The 23,431-nt window shown below is 42.5% G+C and overlaps 1 protein-coding gene and 1 long non-coding RNA gene across 2 annotated transcripts in view; one reads left to right on the forward strand and one right to left on the reverse strand.

The window, feature by feature from the left end:
- The window catches only part of PTPRN2 (protein tyrosine phosphatase receptor type N2), a 643,066-nt gene that overhangs the window by 275,408 nt on the left and 344,227 nt on the right, over positions 1-23,431 (reverse strand). Inside the window, exon 12 of the mRNA XM_079996433.1 lies at positions 6,249-6,313. Coding sequence (XP_079852559.1) covers positions 6,249-6,313 — 65 coding nt within the window. The remainder of the gene's footprint in view (positions 1-6,248; positions 6,314-23,431) is intronic.
- LOC307199365 lies at positions 12,775-21,518 on the forward strand. Its single transcript, XR_013831931.1, has 4 exons — positions 12,775-14,051; positions 15,595-15,677; positions 19,715-19,777; positions 21,336-21,518. It is a non-coding gene; the product is annotated as an uncharacterized lncRNA (long non-coding RNA).

The following is a 23,431-nucleotide window of genomic DNA, read 5'->3' on the forward strand; positions in this document are numbered from 1 at the left end:
AAGGTAAGGAATATATATATATATATATATATATATATATATATATATATATGGCTCCAAACAAACAGGACAAACTAGACCTGTTATGTGCACATTAATGGTCATTAAAAAACCACAGAACATTTTAATAAACTCTTAGTATTACTGTATGGAGAATGCAAATAGTATGGTTTTGATAGAACTGATCTAGCAATGCTGGTGGCAAGTCTGGGTCATCCGAACCAAGGGTTCTACCCTTTTTATCAGTATGTGTGAAGGTTGAAATCTCATGGGACTTACATAATAAGACACCGTGACACGACTGTGAATACTTGCTGTTTGTGATACTGTTACTAATTTTCTTTGAGCCGCAATACACAGCCGCATTATACCTTGAAGACGTGTTTTCACAATTATGTGCTATGCTTCAAATTTCCTCGCTTAATTACATCAGCGCAGATAATAATCTCACAGTCTTGTCTCCAGGAGGCACACACTCATTTGTAGAAAAAAAACTCCCTGCTCTGTAACCTTCTAGCACAGAAAAGCAATCCCAATGACTTCAGTAAAATCAGAATTGCATCTGGAAAGCTGCTAACCTGTTTAAATGCCCGAGGGTTAATTACTTTTCCCACAAACACCCCAATCCTAAACACATTATCTGGAAGCAAGCGCTATCGATTTCAATAGAATTTACCTCCAGGTAAGTCTGCTAAGGTTGCTGCCTTCGAATTACGTGCTTAGCTATATATGTCAAGGAACAATTCCTTACGTCAGGGACCCTTCCCTCCGAAGACATGAAATAAGACAGGCATATGTCATGACTTGAAGTATGAAGCACAATAAATAAAAGACTGGAACTGCATTTTTAAATGCACAGCTCATGCATACATGTGTAAGTTTGGTGCACGCGTTAAACATATATGTACAAGATGTAGCACAAGTAATCAAAGACTTTAATGTTCATGCATTTGCTTGTTTATTTTATGTACATCCCGCTTCTTAAAGGAAATCGAAGTGGTTTACATAAAACATTGAAATATGCTGATAAGTAAAAAATACACTAGTTAAATCCAGCAGAAAACAGATTATCTAATTAAAAGAGGAACAAACCCCTGTCTTTCCTCCCCTCTACAGAGCGTGTTCTCCCTGAAATAAGAGCATGTGTTGCGGTAGGGTCTGCCAAGCCAACCCTCTGTTGCCAGGCAGGTAAAATTTGCTGGCCTGGGGCAACAATTGGATGGCCGGGTTGCTGGGGCAAATTGCATGTTGCAATGTGGTGGGTGGGACCAAAGGCTTTAAATATTTGGGCACTCAGCTTTTGCTTTCTCTTTCGCTGAGTGCATCGGATCACCCACCCGCCCGCCCTGAGTTCTGGTTGACCTTGCTATGCCTGTCATGGGGCATCTGCCGTTGGGGCAGGGGCCTAGTAGGAATTTTGTCCATTTGGCTGATTGGCTGGTGCCATTTGGTTTTTGCCTACTACTCAGCAATTCGTCACAACTTGTAAGGTTGCAGTTAGGCATTGGTTATAAAAACTGGTGGAGGAGGGGTAAGGTTAGGCTGGGCCTGCCCCTCCAGTGGTGGTGTGGAAGGGAATTCCGTTAAAGGAATCCAGGGGCTTGCCACGATTTCGTCCAATCCCTGAAATGGGACCAGGGCCAGCAAGCCCTGGGGAGCAAGTTGGGTGAACGGTGAGGGACTGTCGCTCAGCTCAACTGATCCCCAATATTGTTTTCCCTTCACTGGCTTCCGAGGGAGTTCGGAAAGTCAGTTCTGTCCCAGGCAGGGGGACAGATAGTCTTAACCAATGCCTAAGCAACCACTCACAGATTATGTATTTTAATAAAGTTGTGGCCAAAATTATGCCAAAAACCTTAAACAAAAATTATGTGTGAATTGTGAATTATTTTGAGGGGTGGCTTGGGGGCCTCGACACGCAATGTATAGAGACTGCATCTCTGCCCACTGTTTGTTTACCAGCTGCATTCTCCCCAAGAACGTCCACCTTACAAATAAAAAAATGCAGCAAGAACTCTGTATCCCTGATTCTGTAAAAACTCCCTTTAAACCTTGCTTGGGATTAAGTCTCATTTAACCAAACAAGATGCGCTTTTTAGAGTCAATCCTCATTGGAAGCTGTTTGCATGTTTCTCCCACTTTAAATGGTAGCCATTGCCACTGGGACCCTGATCTTTGGAACCAATAATTTCAAATAGCGGCTTATGCTTTTGTCAGGATCAACAGTGAAGGGAGCAGAGGGCCGTCTCCCATGCATGTGATAGTTCTAAACCTGGCCAGTCCCCTTTATCTGCTATTCGCCACAACTGCAAGAATGCATTGAATGTGTTGGCCTAGTGTGGGGCTCCGAGGTGAGCTTGGCTGTCTGGCTGGTGTACCGGCCACCTAGCGCACCAGCAGCCACCCTGTCAGGCCTGCTGGAGGCGGTGGCCGGCTGGGCCTTGGAGTTCCCTAACCTATTGGTATTGGGGGACTTCAACATCCATGCTGATGCCACTTCCTCCTCACAGGCTCTGGACCTGGTGTCTTCCATGGCGACACTAGGGCTCTCCCAGTTTGTTTCGGGCCCCACACATCAAGCAGGCCACACGCTGGATTTGATCTTTGGCGTCGGTATAGATGTGATCATGTTTCCTTCGATGAAGGTGCCATGGTCTGATCACTATGCTCTGAAAGCCAGGATTGACGTTCCACCCCCACCCTGCTTGGGTGGCGAGCCAATTTGGGCTCGCCCGCAGAGGCTGATGCACCCTGATAGATTCCGTCAAGCCTTGCGGGACCTTTCTCCCCCTGGCGACTCATTGACTGAGCGTGTTGAGGCCTGGAATACCCAGCTCCTGGCAGCCATCAATGAGATCGCACCTAAGCGCCCTCTGCGACCCCGCAGAAACCGGGCTCCCTGGTTTACCGAGGAGCTCCGGAAAATGAAGCGGGACCTCAGACGGCTAGAGCGAGTATGGCGGGGTGCCCGTGACGGAGCCTCAAGAACATCTTATAGGGTTTTTATGAAAACCTATGAGATGGCAGTGAAGGCCGCTAAAAAGTCCTACTTCTCGGCCTCCATTGCATCCGCTAGCTCTCGCCCGGCACAATTATTTAGTATAATTCGGTCTTTAACGTCCCTCGAAGGACAGCCAAATTTAAATAACAATTTGACACACAGCTGTGAGGCATTTGCGAGCTTTTTTGCGGAGAAGGTCTTGTTGCTCCGCCATGACCTCCCTGCCAATTTGGATACAATAAAGGAACTGGAGGCCCCTCGACTGTCCTCGGGTTCAGTATTGGACCACTTTGACTGGATATCCCCAGCTGATGTAGACAGATTCCTCCGAGCTGGAAAGCCCACCACCTGTCCTCTCGACCCGTGCCCGTCCTGGCTGATTAGAGCGTGTCCAGAAGAGGTGCGGGCCCCCCTGGGGGATATCATCAATCTGTCCCTTGGCACCGGGACATTCCCAGGGGAACTGAAGGAGGCAGTGGTGCGCCCGCTCTTAAAGAAAACATCATTAGATCCCTTAGATCTATCCAATTACCGCCCGGTTTCGAATCTTCCATTCCTGGGTAAGGTGATTGAGAGAGCGGTTGCTGAACAGCTTGGTAGGTTTCTGGATGAAACATCAGCTCTGGATCCATTCCAGTCCGGCTTCTGCGCTGGTCATGGGACCGAGACGGCTCTGGTCGCCCTAACAGATGATCTCCGCAGGCAGCTGGATCGAGGCGGGTCGGGGCTGCTGATTCTTCTAGACCTGTCAGCAGCCTTCGACATGGTCGATCACGAACTCCTGGACCACCGCCTTGCCGACGTGGGGATCCAGGGCACAGTCCTTCAATGGCTGCGCTCGTTTCTCTCTGGTCGGGGACAGAGGGTGGCGCTTGGGGGGGAATTGTCATCCCGCCACTCCTTGGTGTGTGGTGTGCCTCAGGGTGCAATACTCTCCCCGATGCTTTTTAACATCTTTATGCGCCCCCTCGCCCAGCTTGTCCGGAGTTTTGGGCTGGGCTGCCATCAGTATGCTGATGACACCCAACTCTATTTGTTGATGGACGGCCACCCGGACTCGGCCCCAGACACATTGATCAGATGCTTGGAGGCTGTGGCTGGATGGTTACGTGGGAGCCGGCTGAAGTTAAATCCTTCGAAGACAGAGGTCCTCTGGCAGGGACGGGACGACGTGGGACTGAGGGGGCAACTCCCATCTCTTGCGGGGGTGCAATTAGTGCCAGCACCGTCCGTTAAGAGTTTGGGTGTAATCTTCGATACCTCCCTCTCCATGGAGGCGCAGATTGCAGCTACAACAAAGGCGGCATTTTTTCATCTCCGCCAAGCTAAGCAGTTGGCTCCTTACCTCTCTCGCCCTGACCTAGCCACTGTGATCCACGCGACGGTCACCTCCAGACTGGATTATTGTAACTCGCTCTACGTGGGGCTGCCCTTGAGACTGACCCAGAAACTCCAGCGGGTGCAGAATGCCGCAGCGAGACTCCTTACGGGGTCCTCGCTTAGAGATCACATTCATCCGGTGCTATACCAGCTGCACTGGCTCCCGGTGGAGTACAGGATCAGGTTTAAGGTGCTGGTTTTAACCTTCAAAGCCCTATACGGCCTAGGGCCCTCGTACCTACGGGACCGCCTCTCCTGGTATGCCCCACAGAGGAACTTACGATCTTCAAATAAAAACACCTTGAGGGTCCCAGGCCTCAGAGAGGTTAGGCTGGCCTCAACTAGAGCCAGGGCTTTTTCGGCTGCGGCTCCAACCTGGTGGAACGCTCTGTCACAAGAGACAAGGGCCCTGCAGGACTTGACATCTTTCCGCAGGGCCTGCAAGACAGAGCTGTTCCACCTGGCATTTGGTCAGGGCGCAGCCTGACCCCCTCCTCTGGCAATCTTTACAAAGCTTTAGTTTATAATTGCCATCAATTTTGATTTTAATTCATTTTTATAATGTTTTATAATATCACACTGTTTTAATGTTGTTAGCCGCCCTGAGCCCGGCTTCGGCTGGGGAGGGCGGGATATAAATAAAATTTATTATTATTATTATTATTATTATTATTATTATTATTATTATTATTATTTTTGAGCATCACATACAGTTTGGCCCTTAGTAAGCATGCGCAGGATAGGACTTCAAAGCTCCCAGATGTGGCTGCTTGTTGTTTCACTGCAATACAAGAAACTCTGGATGTGGAATAGTTGGAAAGCATGTAGGGTTGTGGTGGCTTTCCTTTGGGCAGTCAGAGCCTCCAATATGCCACAGATGCTTTCAGACATCCTTGCAATCCCAGCTGATTATCTGGAGCTCTTGATCCACCTATCACAATGAATTCCTGACTATCAAGAGCACTTTATCTCTTACATATGCAAGGATACAATTGATGGGTCCACTTCCTGTCCCTGTTGAATTTCTCTGCCACTCCCCCCCTCTCTCTCACACACTGCTTGGTTTTCAGGCAAGTCATGTTCTAGGTTGCATTGCAATTGAAATAAAGGTTGCTATTCTATTGCGATCTGAGGACAGGTCTTCCGTAACCTAGACAACGTAAGCGTGCATGCTATCGAGTCATTTAGAAGTAAAAATATTACAAGGGTCACCTGAACAGTGTAAGAGGAACAGTGGGGATTCCCCTATCTCTTGGAGGGGAATAAACTTCTGTAGAAATGCTAAAAGTGGCTTGCTACTTCTTTGTAAAAATAACACCAGAATTTACAATCTGGTGTAATTCATGGAAAGTTCTGGAAAATCTTCATTAATAAATGATGAGCTATCAGTACAGGGTTGTGTTCTGATTTATTTATTTTTTGCCTAGTGATGTGAGTATAATGACTTAGAAATGTGTTATATTTATACTTTAAAAAAAAAATAGCAGTTCGCAAGCAGGCTAATCTACATATTGGAAGGACAAATACATCAAATTTAGGTCCCTGCGGATCTTGAGATGAAGCAGAACTTGAGTGAAACCAGGTGGGAATAATCAGACACATCAATTGCTTTGCTCGTCCTAGGGGATTTTGCTCCTGACATACTACAAAGCTAGGAAATCTATTTCTTAAAGGCCACAAAGATTTACTCATGTGGTAGGTGGAATGTGATATTGTATTATGACAGATACAACAGTCTAATAATCAGAATTTTAAAAAGCCCTTAGGATGATTAACACAGTTCACATACGAACATCCGCAAGATCTAGGATCTTATAAAATAACAAATCAAGCATTTTAGAGAATGACATGTACTGCAGTCACCTACCTCCCCCATGCCAATCTGCAAAATTTTCAGTCCTGTTGCTTTTTCAAGCTTGTCTTTGTTGTCAGCTGTTAGGAAAATTAAAGAACGACAGAGTTAAAGGAAAGTTGAGAATGAAAGGGTTTTGCATCATACACTTTCATCACTGCTGAGATGCCAAATGTTTTCCCACATTCGTCCACACAGAATCCCTGTCAGTTGGATTATTTCAGTTTTACAGGGATGGGTTGAGGAATCAAAATGTGCTCTCAGCTAATCATTTAAACCATAGCTAAACATTTGAACCTGGACTCAAGTTCTTAGACCAACTGGCTCTAATTGTCACATACAATTACATAAACCAAGAAACAGAGTTTTCAGCTAATTAATAGGGTTCATATCCTGTCCATCAGATCACCTCAGGTCTCATAACAATATATAAACCAAAATCATAGAATTTCCACATACAGTTCTATATATAGATATTAGCACTCAAAAGTCATAGAGGCAGACAAATGTTTTCTGCTGGGTCCGAAAGATGGACAGCCAAAATACTTGGCAGAGGATGTTCTTCAGCCAGGGAGCCATTACCAAGAAGGCACCCCCACCATGACCCACAGGGCTTTGCAGCTAATATCAGAGTCCATCCACTTACTGGGTCACATCAACACCATAAATTTAAAACACATGTCTTCTCCTCAAAATTATTGGTACTGTAGTTGGTAAAGGGTGCTGTGAACTGTAGTTCTGCAAGGGAGTAGTTCTACAGCTCCTAGGAGGTTTTTTTTTTGGGGGGGGGGAAGCCATATGTTTTAAAATGTGTGCTAAATGTACTTTAAAGATATGGTGTCCTCCTGAGACTTCAGTCCTCATGCAATCAGTTGCTGGACCACATGGGTCTGCTGGTGTTCTTGCATATCTGGTAGATATCAGATAAAGCTGCTGATTTTAAACACCAGGGTCAATCATACTGCTGGTCAAGGGTTCTAGTGAGTTTAGATGAAGTGTCCAGCCTGCTCTGCTCTGAATTGCACTCTTCCTAAAGTAACAAGTCTCACACTTGAAAGGCATTCCTGAATGTAGTGTTGCTCTTGGGTCAAGAGGTGATGGCAATGGCCAGCTCTGTATGGTTCATCAATGGCATCCATTCTTAGAGAAGTTAGACCTGGCCACAGCCTTTCAAAACTTAGTTACTTCATTGGATTGTAATCCTGTCTAATGCTCTATTCCAGCATTCAAAAGAGAGGACAAACTGTGTACACCAGTCTCGCCCCTCCTGACTGCAGGCAGGATTCTAAGTTTCTGTCATTGCTGGTTCATCCTTGATCATATTTTATTTTACTTTGTTATTGTGGGTGTCAGGGGTTCAGGAGCAGAGGCACAGGGAAGAGTCCCAAGGATCGGGGCCAGTGCATTCCCCACCAGGGAGAGAAGATAAGGCAGGGCTGACCACACCTCCATCGGAGAGTCAGACAACGGAGGGGAGGTCAGATCCGGCCAGTATCCCGGAAGAGGGAAGCAGTGACAGAAGTAGTGTAACGGTCAGGAGGAAGGTCACTGGGTTGGCGCGAGAGGCAAGTTCAAATGTACAGGAGCGCGGGACAGCAGAGAATGAGGATTGGGAACCGGGTCCTAAAGCCCGCCGGAGGGAGGGGGAGGAGCTAAGCGACTCAGCGTCGGAAGAGTCCAGAAAGGGCAATGCCCCAGCGGGCAGGAGGACCCAGAGGAGGAGAGAGCAGCGTAAAAGGTGGAGCAGGGCTAGGATCTTAAACTGGTGTCATAGGGAAGGAGACTCAGACGGTACTTCGCCGGTCTAGGGTTAAGACGTAGAGCTGCGCCCTGCGGCTTTGAAATGGAAACTGAACCTCAATAAAGACTTTTGTACATAACGACAGCCTCGCGTTGGTCCTCTGTGAGCTGGGACCTAGGGGCAACTTTGTTATTGTGGGATATATCTAGCCTCATATAATCAACATGCTTAACTCTACTTAATTCATGAAGGGGTTAAGACCATAGAACAAGCTGTCCTGCCAGGCTTAGCTGGGTCACTTACTGTCACCTTGGAAGGGTTACCAAACTCTTTGTTCTCTCCCTTTCCACTGTGAACTCAACCAGTAAAGACATCTAAGCCGGATGCTCCAAGCTTACAATGAATGGCTTTAGCAAGCCATCTTTGTCATTCCATAGAAATAATTCAGAAACATTTACCACTTTGAAACTAAGCTAGGTTTTGCTGCCTGTGTTGTCTATCTGCTGTATGGAAAAGCACATAAATCTGACGTCTGAAGAGTTTGTCAGTAAATTTACCAAACATATGGTCTCTTTCCATACTAAGATAAGTGGAGAGTTTTAAAAGTGACTTAGAAAGGGATATTGTAAAGGTCTAACAACCTGTATTTCCACACTTTACTTTACTACATGTGCTGTGATTTTAAAATCTCTGCTGAGGCTCTCTCACCAAAGAGTACTTGCCCTAAACCTCATCTAGGGAATTCTCCATTTCTAGTATTTATTCTTTTAACCAAATTACAATGCTAAAACCCAACAGTTATATTGCTTTACCCTAATGGAATGTAAGCTACCTTAGGTGGTTATTTTGTTATTTTGTATATGTGGGATATATATTTTAATATAAGGAAGGAAGGAAGGAAGGAAGGAAGGAAAGAAAGAAAGAAAGAAAGAAAGAAAGAAAGAAAGAAAGAAAGAAAGAAAGCATGTACAGTGGTACCTTGGTTTAAGAACAGCTTAGTTTATGAACAACTTAAATTAAGAACGCTGCATACCCGGAAGTAGGTGTTTTGGTTTGTGAACTTTGCCTTGGAATAAGAACATGTTCCGCTTCCTGTTGAGTGTGTTCCATATGTAAATTGAGTCCCCCGCTGCTATGGGAAAGCATGCCTTGGTTTAAGGATACTTTGGTTTAAGAACGGACTTCCGGAATGGATTAAGTTCATAAACCAAGGACTTGTTCATTCAATCATACCCTCATTGAAATCTGTTTAGGTCAGAAGACTACTGTCAGCCCCATATTCTTGCAACAAATCACATGGAGGTCTCCGTGCCTAAGGACTGAACTTCATTTAGGTGACAATCTTGTTCATTTCTTTCTGGGGGTGGGGATGGCCCCAGAGTCTAAAGATATGGAATTTGCCATGACAATTCAGCTCTTTGCCCATTTCTACCAGTCTTCTTAATCCCATAAACTTTTGAACACTCCCCTTGCATTCTTGTTCTTGCACTTATTTCTAGTGCTTCAAAAATGTTTTACTCTCTTTGCTTTCAAGCATGCTCAAGAGCTTTCCTGGACTGCAGCCTAGAAGTGTAGGTTGATAGATAATTCAATTCAGTATTGCTATTTAGTTATTTATATAGTGCTTCACTCATTCAAAGACTCAACTAACATCAGTCCATTTATTTATCCTTACAACTCCCCAGAGAGATAGCTAAGTAAATATTATTAAATCCCCTTTGTACAAAGAGAAGGGCAAACTGAGGCAAAGACGTGACTCAACTCTCCCTAGCTGCTCAGAATCAATGCTGGGATGGGGATTAAGATGTAAGCCTTGTTGAGAGAATAATGATTTCAATGTGTAAACGCCTACGTATTTCTTGCAGTATATATAAATGCATTTTCATCTATATCAGTGATCACATTGGTTTGGTACATGTACTAAACAACTTAGTTTTTTTACGTACTGGAATAATTAAAAAGAAGGTGCACTCAAATCCCATCAGTTTCAAGTTTGATGTGTAAAGTGAACGTTGTCTCCAATATGTTATATATACGTCAGCAAAATACTGCAACCTGAATTCGCTCTGTTTCACAGATATTACACAAATTTGTAAGAAAATGGAAGTTATCTGCCAATACTATGTATCTATTTATACATAGTTCCTACCAGACAAAGCAAGCCTTGGACAAAATTTTAGGCCTTTTACCACGATGTTGAGGTGTTTTCCTGCTAATTTACCCCTCAAATCAGATAAACTTGACAAAAGAAGAAACCTTAACATAATCACAGGCTGTGGTATTTGACACTCCCATGGCAATTGCTGTAAGAGCTCTGACTTCCTCATGGAACTTTCCTAGTCACTGATGCCAGTGCTGACAGGTTACTGAATGTTTATGAACATGCCTAGTGCTCAGTATTTTACAATACAAGGCTGAGAGGCAGATGAGGGTGTGGAAAAACATTGCTCCTCTGCTGTGCTCATCAAACTACTGATCATTTGCTAAATCAATAATATGAATGCTGACTATGGAGATGTGTGCTATTGGTATGTGTCAATAGTGTGTCTGAGTACTGAGCAAAAGTTGGAATAGGTCCATGTGTAAACTGGGGAGCGTACAAAGAGAAAATGGACACTGAGAAAATATTATCCAGAGAACGACATGAGTGAGTTCACACGAATCTCCAGTTGCCATATATGTATTAGTAATCAATTACGTATTAGAACAACATATTAATAACTTCAGATATTCAAGCCTCCTCAAGCACCATTTATATTTTACTCTCAGAGCAGTTAACGTGAAATAATCTCAATAACTTAATTCACATGAGCCCTGTGAGGAAAGTCATAATCAGAGATACTGACTTGCCCTATTCCTGGGTCATCCTTCTTTGAACATCTTTGAGTGAGCTTCACAGCTAAACGGATATTTCTCATGTCCAAACCCAATATTCTAGCCTTTATACTGCATTTCACTAACTGAAATATAGCAGTAGTTTCCATACTTTTTCATACCTTGACAATAAACGGTCCCAAACATCCAGGACCCAGATCCGATGTTCCTTTAAGTCCCTTGTTCTATATTAGTTCATGCCTCCTGTTTCCCCTTTCTACCCAATAAACTAGAAGTACATCTAGTCTGTGCTTGATGCAGTGAGACTATGGACTCAGATAGACTGGTAAAGAAAAAGCAATATATATGCGTCATATATACGATAGAACATTGTGCCACCAGGTGGCGATGTGGAGTCCCATCTTTCTCTGCCTGTTTTCCCTGTTTAAATTTACAACGCTTTAAACTGAAACGCTTTTCTGATGTGTCTAGACCCAGCTCATATTGATGGAAGTAATAATGGCAATTCGTGTTCCTTCCTTATTATGAATTGATGGTTTGAAGTCCTTGTAAGGCAGAAGTGAAGATAAATGACACCTGTTACACCTTTTAGGAGGTGTTCAAATCAAGATTACCTTGGCATTATCAAAACAAAGTGTAGTGTGCTGGATTTAACTTTATTACTCAAAGCTCTGTCTGCAGTCCCCAAAATGAAGGGTTTAATGATGCTGGTAGTGACACTATAGATTACCTTGGGAAATTTTATCCCCTTCCTGTAAGAAATAAAAAGTGTTGCGAAAGAGATCGGGGGTGGGCGTTACCAATCCTTTCATAGTGTGGAGATATTATGGAAAACTGTGTTGGTACCTGTGAGATGTCAAAAACTACAGATTTATTCATTCAAATCGAAAATCTAAGGTAAAAAGCAGAACCCAACCAAATGTTTCATAAACATATCTTGTGGAAAAATGAAAACCACACCCTTTAAAAATTCTTTGAATGATCTATGGCATGTTAAAAGCATGTGCACAATTTTCACAACATGCATTAAGTTTTGGTGTGGCAATCCTGGTTTGTATTGATAACTGTGAGGAGAAAAAATGGACAGTATTCAGTTAAGGGTATAGTCCCTCAATGCATTTGCTAAGATATTAAGTCACACTGGACATAGTAGAACATCTGAAGAAATATGGATAGAAGTGGGTTCATCAGGCATTTTTTTAAAAAAAGATTATATGGTATGAAAACAGCTGTGTGCAGATTTGTGAGCTGAAATTTTGCTCTCTGCTCAAATGTCAAAGACATCTTGGGAAACAATTACTTACAGAATTCATGGTTAAAAAAACAAAACAAACAAAAACAGAATCGTAGAAATACACCTGTACTATGTAACATTTCCCTCAACTATTTAAAATATAATGAAGATAGCACACATTGCAAGGAAAGATACAAAAAAAGTGAGCTGCTATTTTAAGGAAAGGCAATGAACAACATATGAATTCCTTTTTTAAAAAATCTCCTCATGAGACAAAAGGGTTTCTGAACACACAAAAAGAAGTCCATTAAAATTAAATTCGGTAGATGAAGGATATGCAAATTACCTGAAGAAGTGGAACCCTATAATGTTCTCAAAATTCGGCAATAGTCTATTTAATTAGTATTTTAATTTATCAGAATAATTCTTTGCACTTGACAATTCCATATAATTAAGCACGTAGCTACAGTGGAATAATATCGCCTGCTCACTTTATACCAGTTATTTTAACCTGGAAGAATATGTAGAAGTTTCTTCTGTGATCTAAATTACAATGGGGACAACTTAATGGCTTTGCTCTATTAAGCGGCACGACTGGAGGGTTACAGAGTGTTCAGAGAGGTAGAGGTTGACACAGCACAGGGCCTTGGATCTGACTAAAGGAGAGATGAGGCACTTTCTGAACAACGTAATTTATTTCAGTGGCGTGTGGGAGACGGGTGGAGAGAAACCATTTCACGAGAAAAAACAGCCGAAATCCTTAAACTACATCAGAATATGCAGCAGACTTCAATGAGACTGCATAAAGAGAGAGAGAGAGAGAGAGAGAGAGAGAGAGGGCTGAGAAATTCTTCAGTGGCTAATGCAAATGCCATTAGCAGACTGGCTCTTGTAGGTTAAAAATGCATTTATTTCTGTTTCACTGCCAAAGACGAGCCTTCCGTTGGGTTGGGATAGATGACCGTTACAGCCCTTCCAGCTGTACTGCCATTTTATGAAAGGAGGAGATGGCTTAATGTTTGGTAACCACATCAAGCGATGCATCATTAGGCAACTTTTGGGTACTAAGCACTCTGGGTCACGATGCCAAAGAGGAGCTTTCTGCCAGACCTCTTAATCTGTCAAAACAATTCAGTTTAAGCACTGCTGACTTACTTGTTTGCTTTAGCCTATGTCTGAATTCACACTCTTCACTATAAAAGTGAAAAATAGGGTTTGAAATGAGAGAAAGAAACCACTGACATTTCAGCATCCTTTGGGCGTTTACCTTGCAGGAGAAGTTGAAATGTTAGGTATATTTGCTCCTTTGGAATAAATAGTTGACATTTGTATAGTCCACTTCTTCCTCTCATATGAAGATATGAAACTGCTTCACAAACATGAAATAAGTTTTCATGCCTCACCACATTGGGTGGTAAATGTAATTTAGCTAATATCCATTTGCCTTGCTAATTTTTAATACAAACCAGTAGGTCTGTTTAGGTAAGGCGAATGGATAAAACACAGTCATTCAGAAACAGGTAATTAAAAGCAAAAATACAACAATACATTCGTTTGATTTGCTTCTTCTCAAGCAGGGGTCATCAGTTTGGTGCCCGCAAAAAGTCTCAGTAAATATCCCCTCAAAAATGCACAATACATGAGAGACTGTTTGCTCTCCTGCTCAGTTACTCAGCCTCAATTTGCTCAGGCTTTCCTACATTAAACCTGCCTCCCCCAAACACTCTGACATTTCACTGGATGCCAAGATTGGACCCCAACTCCAGCTCCCATTCTGAACACAGGAAAGGGGGGGGGGAGCTTCTATTTTTGTGAGCAAGTGTAGTGGAGCAAGAAGGGGGAGCATTCAAGAACCATTTTGTGGTCTAGTCTTGGTTTTTCTTCTTGGTGGCCATTTTGTATTATGCCACACCCCCTATGGCAGCCATTTTATGACTGGCACCCACAGGACTACCTCAGAGTTCCTACTGACCCTAAAAGGCTGGCAATCCCTGCCCTAGAGAAATAGGTACCACTATAGGAGTGTAGTACCAATGGATTTTATCCCATTTGTACCTCCCAAACACCTTGAAGGCCCCAAGTTCCACATCCCAGGTTTAAAGCATTTGTAAAATTGCTCCAGCCAGTCTCTGGGGTGGAAAAAAAAGGCTGAGAAGCAGGAAGCTGGCACAAGAAGAGTGAAATTAGGAATATTTGTAGCAGTGTAGACAGCAGACGAAGTTGAAGGTGATGGGGACATAGACCATACCTGGACCAGGCAGTGCCAAGGCTTATGGCTGGTCCTATTAACTCTCTAGCAAATGGTCATAGTTACAGTCAGTATAAATGATTAGATTTCTCATAACGTGACATTGTTTCCCTCTGCCATCCTGTTCCTTTTGGGCATAGCACATTTGGTCTTTGCTTTATTTCCAATTTCAACGCTATACTAGAGAGATTAATAATTTAAAAACCACCGCCAACGAGCTATATGTTACAGACATTGTAGTGACAATGTGGCTGACTTAAATGGTCAGGCGCAACACTGAAATGCTTCCTTTTTCCATATCCAAAGGGATTATTTGTCAAAGACGAGGCCAAAAGGTTGCAGAGAAAAGCTATCTTTGCCCCTCCTTTTCCATTCAAACGCAGGGAAATATGCAAGACCTTTATCGCTCACTTGTCTCTTTTCTAATCTCTGGCAAACCTGCAATGAAAACGGTGGCACAAAAAGGCTAAGCTGCACAGTAATAATAGTGACAGCCTTGTAAATGTTATGTCAAATCCAATTTTCAAGTCATTTTTCAAGTGATTTTAATTAGATATTGTTTCAATCTCTTTTGCATTAATATAATTTTTCATAGCAACGTCTCACCCTCCAGTCTATTGGAAGTATTTCCCCACCCCCCCATCTGTATCTTGACGCCTTGAGTAATTTAAAATGGGGTTTTTGTTTACAGCAATTTTCACTGTACTGGTCCCATAAAGGCCACTACATCCAGTAAAACTGACACAGGAAAGGCAGAATTAAGGCTTCTTTTGCTGATCTCAGTGGAGCTTGTAATTTAGCTTTTCCGGAGACATGACAAGCACTGTGAAGGCTAGAAGTAGATAATAAAAGATTTGTATCACTAGTTTCACATCAGCATTTTACTTCACTTACAACTACCACTGATGAAAGAAATCCCATCGATCATTTATATTAGGTTTAGCTAGTTAAAAAGCTATCATAATATCACAGAATTGTAGAGTTGGAAGGGACTCCAAGGGTCATCTAGTCCAACCCCCTGCTATGCAGGAATCTCAACTAAAGCATCTGTGGCAGGTGGCCATCCAACCTCTGCTTAAAAACCTTCTATGAAGGAGAGTCCACCACCTTCTGAGGGAGCCTGTTCCACTGTAGAACAGCTCTTACTGTCAGAAAGTCCAAACAAAAACAAAATTGCTTAATGGTCACTAGGTCTTCCCCTGTTGAATTGGGGTTCACCCATGACAGCTATAAATAACACAGCAAAATACTGCTAAAACCTGTTATGGCAAGAGCTTCCTTTGTGCAATTCTCTTCTGTGTAGGCCCTTCTACCTGCTGTGGAGTAGCAGTCCCGTAATGTTTACCTGATGGGTCAGACTACCACAGAGGATGAAGTATAGGCATTGTAAGTATTGCTGGTAGCTGAAAAGGATTTGAGGCTGCTTTGGGGAGTGTGGCGGAAGCAATGGCATTCTTTAGCTGCTCCAGCCCCCACCAGCACCAGAACCCCCCCCCCCAAGGCTGCAGCGTCTGAGAGAAAGCAGTGCACACTCCTTGGTCACACAGAATGGACTGCAAAGGACATGTGGCTGAAGAATGGAGTCAGGAAACTGACTTTTATCTACAGAACCACATCCTTCGAGGTAGCATTGATTTCACAGCTGGTTTTCCAATCCAGAGCTGCTTACTTTAGGGGGATGAAACGGAATGTACTTGGATTGCTCAAGTCTGAATGAAAATACAGTAGGTGAATGGGAGTAGAATGACCTCTTCTGCCTGCAAAACCAGTTCAGGTTAGACTGCATTTCTATGTTTAACATCCTGCATTCCTCTAGTAGCGGCCTGGATCTGGTAAAATACAATTTTACAGGGGGTAGAAGAAACCTGCTGAAAAATACAGCTTTATTGATTATATTTGTTAGTGCCTTTCATCACAAAAGTGGCCTAAAGCTTTACCTTACATTAAAGCTAATGAAAACAAACACAACCAATAAAAGACTAAAAAGACATTAATATAGATAAAAGGTGGGTCTTACATATCCCACCCCACAAAAATAGCCCAAAGTATCCCTGTAAATGCTCAGTTAAAATAATTACTAATGCACTATTTAAAATATATAAATTATATTAAATTGCCACAAAGACCAGAAGCAGAGGAAGAAAATTGGAAGACCCGGAAGAGACTTATTCAAGGCTGGAAGTTTCACTTCCCAAGAAGTGGTCTTGTTGTGTTCTAAAAAACCCAGCTGATGATATTTCAGATGCAAAATTGTTCTGTTCAAAGGCTGTTCAATCAGCACCGTCGCAATAAGACTGGAATATGCCTTTTGGCTTACTATTATACATAAATATATTTCTACTTTGGAGAGGTTAGTTATACATCTAGACCAGCCTTCCACAACCTGGTGCTTTCTCCAGATGTTGTCGGACTCCATGCTCATTGACCACTGCCAGAATACAATGACCAGTGGTCAGGGTTGCAGTCCAACAACTAAAGGGCTGATCTGGGCAACATCATGCATTTAAAAATGCACCGCACCTTCTTTGCAAAACAACAAATTTTAATGAACACCTCTCCACCCACCCCCAGCAAAAAAGAAAAAAAGAAAAAGGCCACATCTGTTTCAATATTGTATTTAGCTGTTGATCTGTTCCACATCAAATAAAGCCTCACTTTCCGGGTCCATTTTAGTAATAACCTAGCCTATTGTTTGTTGTTCATCTGCAGGCAGCCTCCTGGCACAACCAGAATCAACCAGAGTTGGGGAAACATTTGCAATATTTCAACTGACTGGTTTACTAAATCATGAGTTACACATTTAATGCACAAGGTCACCCACTTGCAAAATCTATTTACTGTGAGAACAAAAATATTTATTGCCAAAGATGCCCCTAGTAACAAGATCTGCCATAAAGCTTTTGGATGAAAATGAAGATGAGTTGCAGTAACATGCTCACTGTTTCTCCAAACACCTGACTATATTCCCCTCCTTCCCACAGTCTCATCTTAATAAAGACTTAATAAAGAGGCTATTTTGCTGAAGTCAAAAGGATTTACTTCAAATCAGCAGGCAATGAAAAATTCAGTGTAAACGTCTTGTATTTTACACACACACACACACACACACACACACACACACACACACACGTTTCTTCTTCTTCTGCAATATTGCTTTCACTATACATTTGTTTGCAAAGCCACCTCCAGCCTCATTTGTTTTTTGACGGTTAGACCACAGAAGGAAGGCCCTATTTCATTCCACTGATTCCAGAGAGCTTTGAATTAAGCTTTAAATCAGGGAAAGATTCATCTGTAACCAGTGGACAGTAGGAATGCAGGAGCTGACATTGTGGAATCAGCACCCAGATACCACTACCATACTAGCTTTAGTAACCAATAGTGGAAGATGGTTGTAGCCTTTAGGACAATTCCCTTCCTTCCACTTAAAGCATTTGAAGAATTCCCCCTCCTCCCTGCTCTCAAGCTGGTGTGGCAAGAGCTCCCCCTCCTGTTTCAAATTAACTTCAATCACTGTTTATTGGTGTAACCTTCAGCTATATGATTGTTGCCCTGTAACTGAAAAGCCACCACGTGTGGATTTTATTGCGCATTCAAATGAGAAGCAGCCCTAACTTCCCTTCCAAATCAGAACATACTGCAAACACAAAAGTTTTCTAAATGAAACCAATTATTTTCTGTAAATATTTATACACAGAGATAAGGAAAGACAGCTATGGAAGAGAGATACTAAGGGTAAAGGCTATTGTTCGTTCCATTTCCACAAAATGCCAAGCCACAGGGAAGTTTATTGGTTTGTGAGGGTTTTTTTTTCTTGCTTTTTTCATGAATTTTGTGTTTTTATATTGTATTTTATGTTGTGAACTGCCCCGAGAGCTACAGTTGAATATTGGTATACAACTTTATCAGTAAATAAATATACCCCAAGCTTTTATCCTCTCTCTCCCACCTTGAGAATTCCACTTAAATTAGTTGCTTCCTGGCTCGATGACCAGCAAGTTATGGTTTGTGCTGGCTGGCCTCCAAAACAATTTTTCAATCCATGGTTTGAATCAATTTGCAATCCTAGTTTAGAGGGAAAGCACAATCATACCTTGCCATTTCGGATGTACCAGTTTAGAATCTATGCTCACATTCACATCAGAAGATTCCCTCCAATGCGTTCAGTGGAGTCCACATGAACATTGTTGATCAGACTCGGCGTAGACGGACTTTGGGCTCTCAAATTTCAGGGGTGTCCTGTGTGATGCTAAAATTTGGTGTGCCCCCACCTCTCTCATGCTGTTCAACAGCATTGTTGTGGCACCCACTCTCCCTAAACCAGGAGAGGCATGAAGGGCGCGGAGTCTGACTTCGGCCTGACAATCCTATGCAAATCCTGTTTTTGCTATTAAAGAGTTAACTGCATCTTGCTCAGTGTGATTTACTGCTGGCTCGCTCCTGTCAGCAACACATGGAAAACTGAACATGCCTTTCCAGTTATAAATGTATTTAAGGACTTAAAGCTTGCTTTGCAACCATATTTCTCAAAGCAGGTAGCAATTCACTTTAAAAAAAGATCACTAATACTCCAATCCAGATGTGGAAGTATGTAAAACAACAACAACAACAACAACAACGACAACTCTGTACAGTATTTACACATGACTGTATTTATGCATGAGAATGTGACTGAGGAAGAACTTTTGAATGTGTACTCCACTGAAAGTAATGCAGCACTGATATACAACATCCCTACTTGGATATGCCTTCAGTTTTACAACCACGGCATGTGGGGACCCTGCTTCCGTGTGCAGATCTCCTTGCCTGGAAAAGCGCACAAAAGTTCAACATTAAAGAGAATGTACAAGAACAGCGCAACACAGGAGACAAAAATCCAGACGAGTTCAGCTCCCAATCACTCACAGGCTTGCATTTGATGAAGGAGCCTCTTGGCTTAGAAAGCTTCAAGTTGTAAACAGATTAATTAGTCTTTAAGGCGCCGCAAATCTCTGTATCCTTCAGCGTTTGCATGTATTTATTCCCATACTCATATCTACATTATACATCCAAATATATAGTTTTCTTACTATATGTACTATTATGGTAATGACTCTGTGGATCAGCACTACAAATATCAATCATGTACGAAGTGTGCATTTTTTTTTAACCAACCAGAGAGGATGTATACTATTATCCCTTGACCCCCATCTTAATGTTCTCTTGCCACATTTCTAAAATATTTATGCCATGCACTGTATTAAATTATAGCAATTAAGACCACAGTGAGGTTTTATTAATATTTCATCAGAAATATAAGCTAATTGGAATTCCCCTTCTGCTGTTTTTTGTTGATTTGCAGTACACACACTTTTACTGAATGAGGTAGTAACATGAACTATTCAGTGGTTCAGTTTCCGATTCAACTGTATTTTTCTGTATAGATTGTCTGCAAACAGTGTGAAGGAAGCCTAGAGATGATGAAAATTTAAAGCAGAGAAGTCAAGGTAGGTAGTAGTGCTTCTCACACTCCTTTTACGGCTCTGAGAGACCCAGGAGCCAAATATTCATTAGAAGCCCCTTCCTCCTCAATGCACCAGGTGCCTGCAGAAGAAAAATCCCTAAGGTAGCCAGCTAAATAGATCTGCTATCACAAGGGCTTTTGGCTGTGCAAAACAACAACAACAAAACACATGTTCCCCTTCCTCTCTTTTCCTTAAACACTCCTGTGCCCCCCTGGCTCCTAAAGGTTCCAGGCAAGTAAGAAGGGCCTCAGATTATGATCGCTGGGGAGAGGCGGTCCTTGAGGTATTGCAATCCTGAGCCATTTAAGGCTCTATAGGTCAAAACCAGCACTTTGATTTAAGTGAGGAAACTAACTGGCAGCCAGTGCAGTTGGGACAGGATCACACTCCATAAGATCTTGCAAGCTCTTGCCATAAATTGACAGCAATGGGTGGCACAGCAGCACTGCTGGCGGTGGAGATGGCAGAGCCAGGCAGAGCCAGGAAGCAGTTCCCATTTCGCCTCCAGTGGTGAAGCAGGATGCACTGCCCCTGCTGGTGCTAAACATCTTACAACTCATGTACATATTGCACAGTGCTGCAACACACCCATGCATTTTCCTTGTCTCTGTGTGTGCAATGCTTTGTTGTCCAGAGTCACACCCTGTGACATTTATCAGCCTACACAGAGCGGCAGAAATTCTCCAGAACTAGAAAATTTGACAGCACAATGCAGAAGACGTGGGTATTGTGCAACCCACCCACCCACCCACCCACCCACCCAAGGCTTAACAAAAAGTCATGGAGAAAAATAAAGCTATCTCACTTATTCTGTCCATCTGTTGGTTCTCCTCCTTCTCTTCCTCTCCTGCTTACCTGCTGGCTGAATGAGTGGCTGAGCAAGGACAGGCACTGCAAGCTTCTATTGCTGGCTTTCCCAGTACTGTGGTATGACAAGTAGCTGATCATGTCACACAGTTTCTGCCTTTGCTGCACTACCACTCTGAGTAAACAGCATCCTACCTCTTTGTCTCCTCCCTCTGAACACAAATCTGGATTGTGGCAACATGTTAAGGGAAACTATAGCATAGCGGGTAGCAACAGCAGAACCAGAGGAGGAGTACATGTTTAATGTACCTCGAAATGGAAAATAACTCTATAATGTGTCTGTATGTGTACTGTGATGTATTGCCTGGAAATTTCCATTGAAGCTATGGAAGAGTTGAGAAGAGAGCCTCACATTTAATCATTAAGTGGGGCTGTATCTTTGTGGCGTTTACCTTCAATCATATGAAAAGGATACCATCACAAGTCTATGCGTAGTTTAATCTGTAGGCATCCATCTTGGGTGGAATGAGTCTATGGTCTTAAGCTACTGGAGAGAATGGACATGCTAATCTCTCTCCAGGAAAACAGCCTCAAGCTAATGGAGGCTGGTTTGGAGGAGCAGCAGAGCTTTGATTTTTAGCCCTTGATGGAAGATATTCATAATCTAAGATATTTTATTGTCCTTATTCCATCGTTATATTTTATGGTTGTGTATTTCCCTCTTCCCTGCTAGGCTGAGCATGCATTAATCCACACTAAATGCGGATACCGTTCCACTGGTGCAGTGGTGGCATATCTCCTTTCCACAACATAAGGTCCTGATGCTGATGGACTCCAAATCCCATCAGTCCCAGCTAGCATGGGCAACGGGCAAGGATGAAGGGAGTTGAAGTCCAGAAGAGTAACTAGTTCCCTACCCTTGCTATACCCAAAGGAGTATCTCATTGAGTTCAATGTGCTGTGCGCACATGCATAGGATTACATGGTTACTTTATACATACACATACAATACAACTAGGCTTTGATGAGATTTTTTTTTTTTTTTAAATGAAATAAAAATAGATTCACACTTGCAACAGAGGCTTTTGCATTCTTGGATAGGGTTGCTCCAAAACTGGCAACAGAAATTGCACATAGCCTTCTGCTACTTCCCATGCTCACAGCATTCTGTTCCTTTTTCACGCTGTATTTCTGAATTTTTAAAAAAAGAAACCTTGGGAAGCTGCCAGAAAATGATCAGACACATATCTCTGTTAACTTCAAAGAGGTCAGACACAAGTGCGAGAACCATGAACGTTAAAGAGAGCTGTGAGACACACATCCTGTACCCACACTGGGCCCTTTTGAGATTATAAAGGCACAGAGCCTCTGCCATTTTCTGCCCACTTCCTACATGAAACCGGAAGTGCAGTATTAGAAAATGTCATTGACCTTATCTAAGTATGTGCATTATAAATGAGATATAAATTTAATGCCTATATTAAATAACTATTACTCCCCCTTGTCGTAAGTCCACACATTGAGGATATACCAGAGTCCTTTTTACAGAGTTTTACATTGTGGAGGCTGAGCTCTATTATCCCATGCTGTAACATTGCTAGAGAAGAATGTATTTCAGATATGCTTTTCATCCTGCTAAAATATTTTTCTTCTATGATTTTTAAACACAGTTTTGACTATTGCTAGTGTTAAAGCCAACGGAAGGCAAAATTCTGATGAAGCATTCATCTAAATGTTTATAACATTTCTCTCTAAATGTTTATAATGCAGTTTGAACTCCAGTTGTTCAAAGTGAAGTCTCGTCTTTGGTATGGAACATAAAGTACTTTAGATAGAAGAGGAGAGCAGCATCAAAGGAAGAACAACCATTTGATGGCACAAATTGTATGTACTGATTTCACATTTTTTGAAGGCTTTATCTTTAGAATTTTTAAAAAAACTGGATAGTACCACTATACTGGTAAGCTATGTCTTTAGGAAAAATCTAATCTCTGAGAGGTCTATTAGTGGGATACTATCAACAAGCATGGAAAAGCAGTTCACAGAAGCAGATATTATGCAACTCATTTGGACGGCAGGCTCTATTCCCCAAAGACGTATTGGGCATGCCATATCAAAAATGTTTCAAAATAGAGATTCTATTAAACTGCATTAATAATGAATGGCCTGTATTTGTCCCCATTCTAAGCACCATCAACAAAATGCTCTATGACTATGAAGCCCCAGAGCACCCAGTTCAGAGGTAAATTCTAATCCTTCTCTGGGGTTGTTGTTGAGGGTTTTAAAAAATTATTAATAAAAGGATAGTTCTTATCTTCTTTCTTTATTATTAAATTGCCACCAAGCATTAAAGACCTTCAAAAGATCTTTAAATGAGTTGAAGGCTTTATTGCAACAACAAACTTCTGGTTCCGTTTACAAAATGATTACATAATTGGGGACAAGATAGATCCCCTACCATAGCTGTCAACTTACAGATTTGAAAATAAGGGACCAGCAGCCTTGAAAATAAGGGATCAGCAGCCAAAATTAGGGATTTCCCAAGCACAGGTATGTTCAACTTCTGAGCCCCTCCAAGCCAAAGGCAGAAAGCCCAGCCAGCAGCCAAACGAAGCCTCAAGAGGTGGTTCCCACAGCGCAGCAACCCGGCAAAGGGGATGCAGCAAGGAAAACCACTATAACCGCCCCGCTGGGAAGCGCTGAGCAAAGGCGAGTCCCCAGGCAACGTGGCTGATTTGATCGGCACAAGGCATGCAAGCTCCACCCCCCAGTCGTTCTTAGACTCCTTATTGGGTGAGCAACACAGCCAAGCAACAGAGTTGGAGCCTC

Source organism: Podarcis cretensis (assembly GCF_951804945.1).
Source record: "Podarcis cretensis genome assembly, chromosome: 12".
NCBI classification, from domain to species: domain Eukaryota; kingdom Metazoa; phylum Chordata; class Lepidosauria; order Squamata; family Lacertidae; genus Podarcis; species Podarcis cretensis.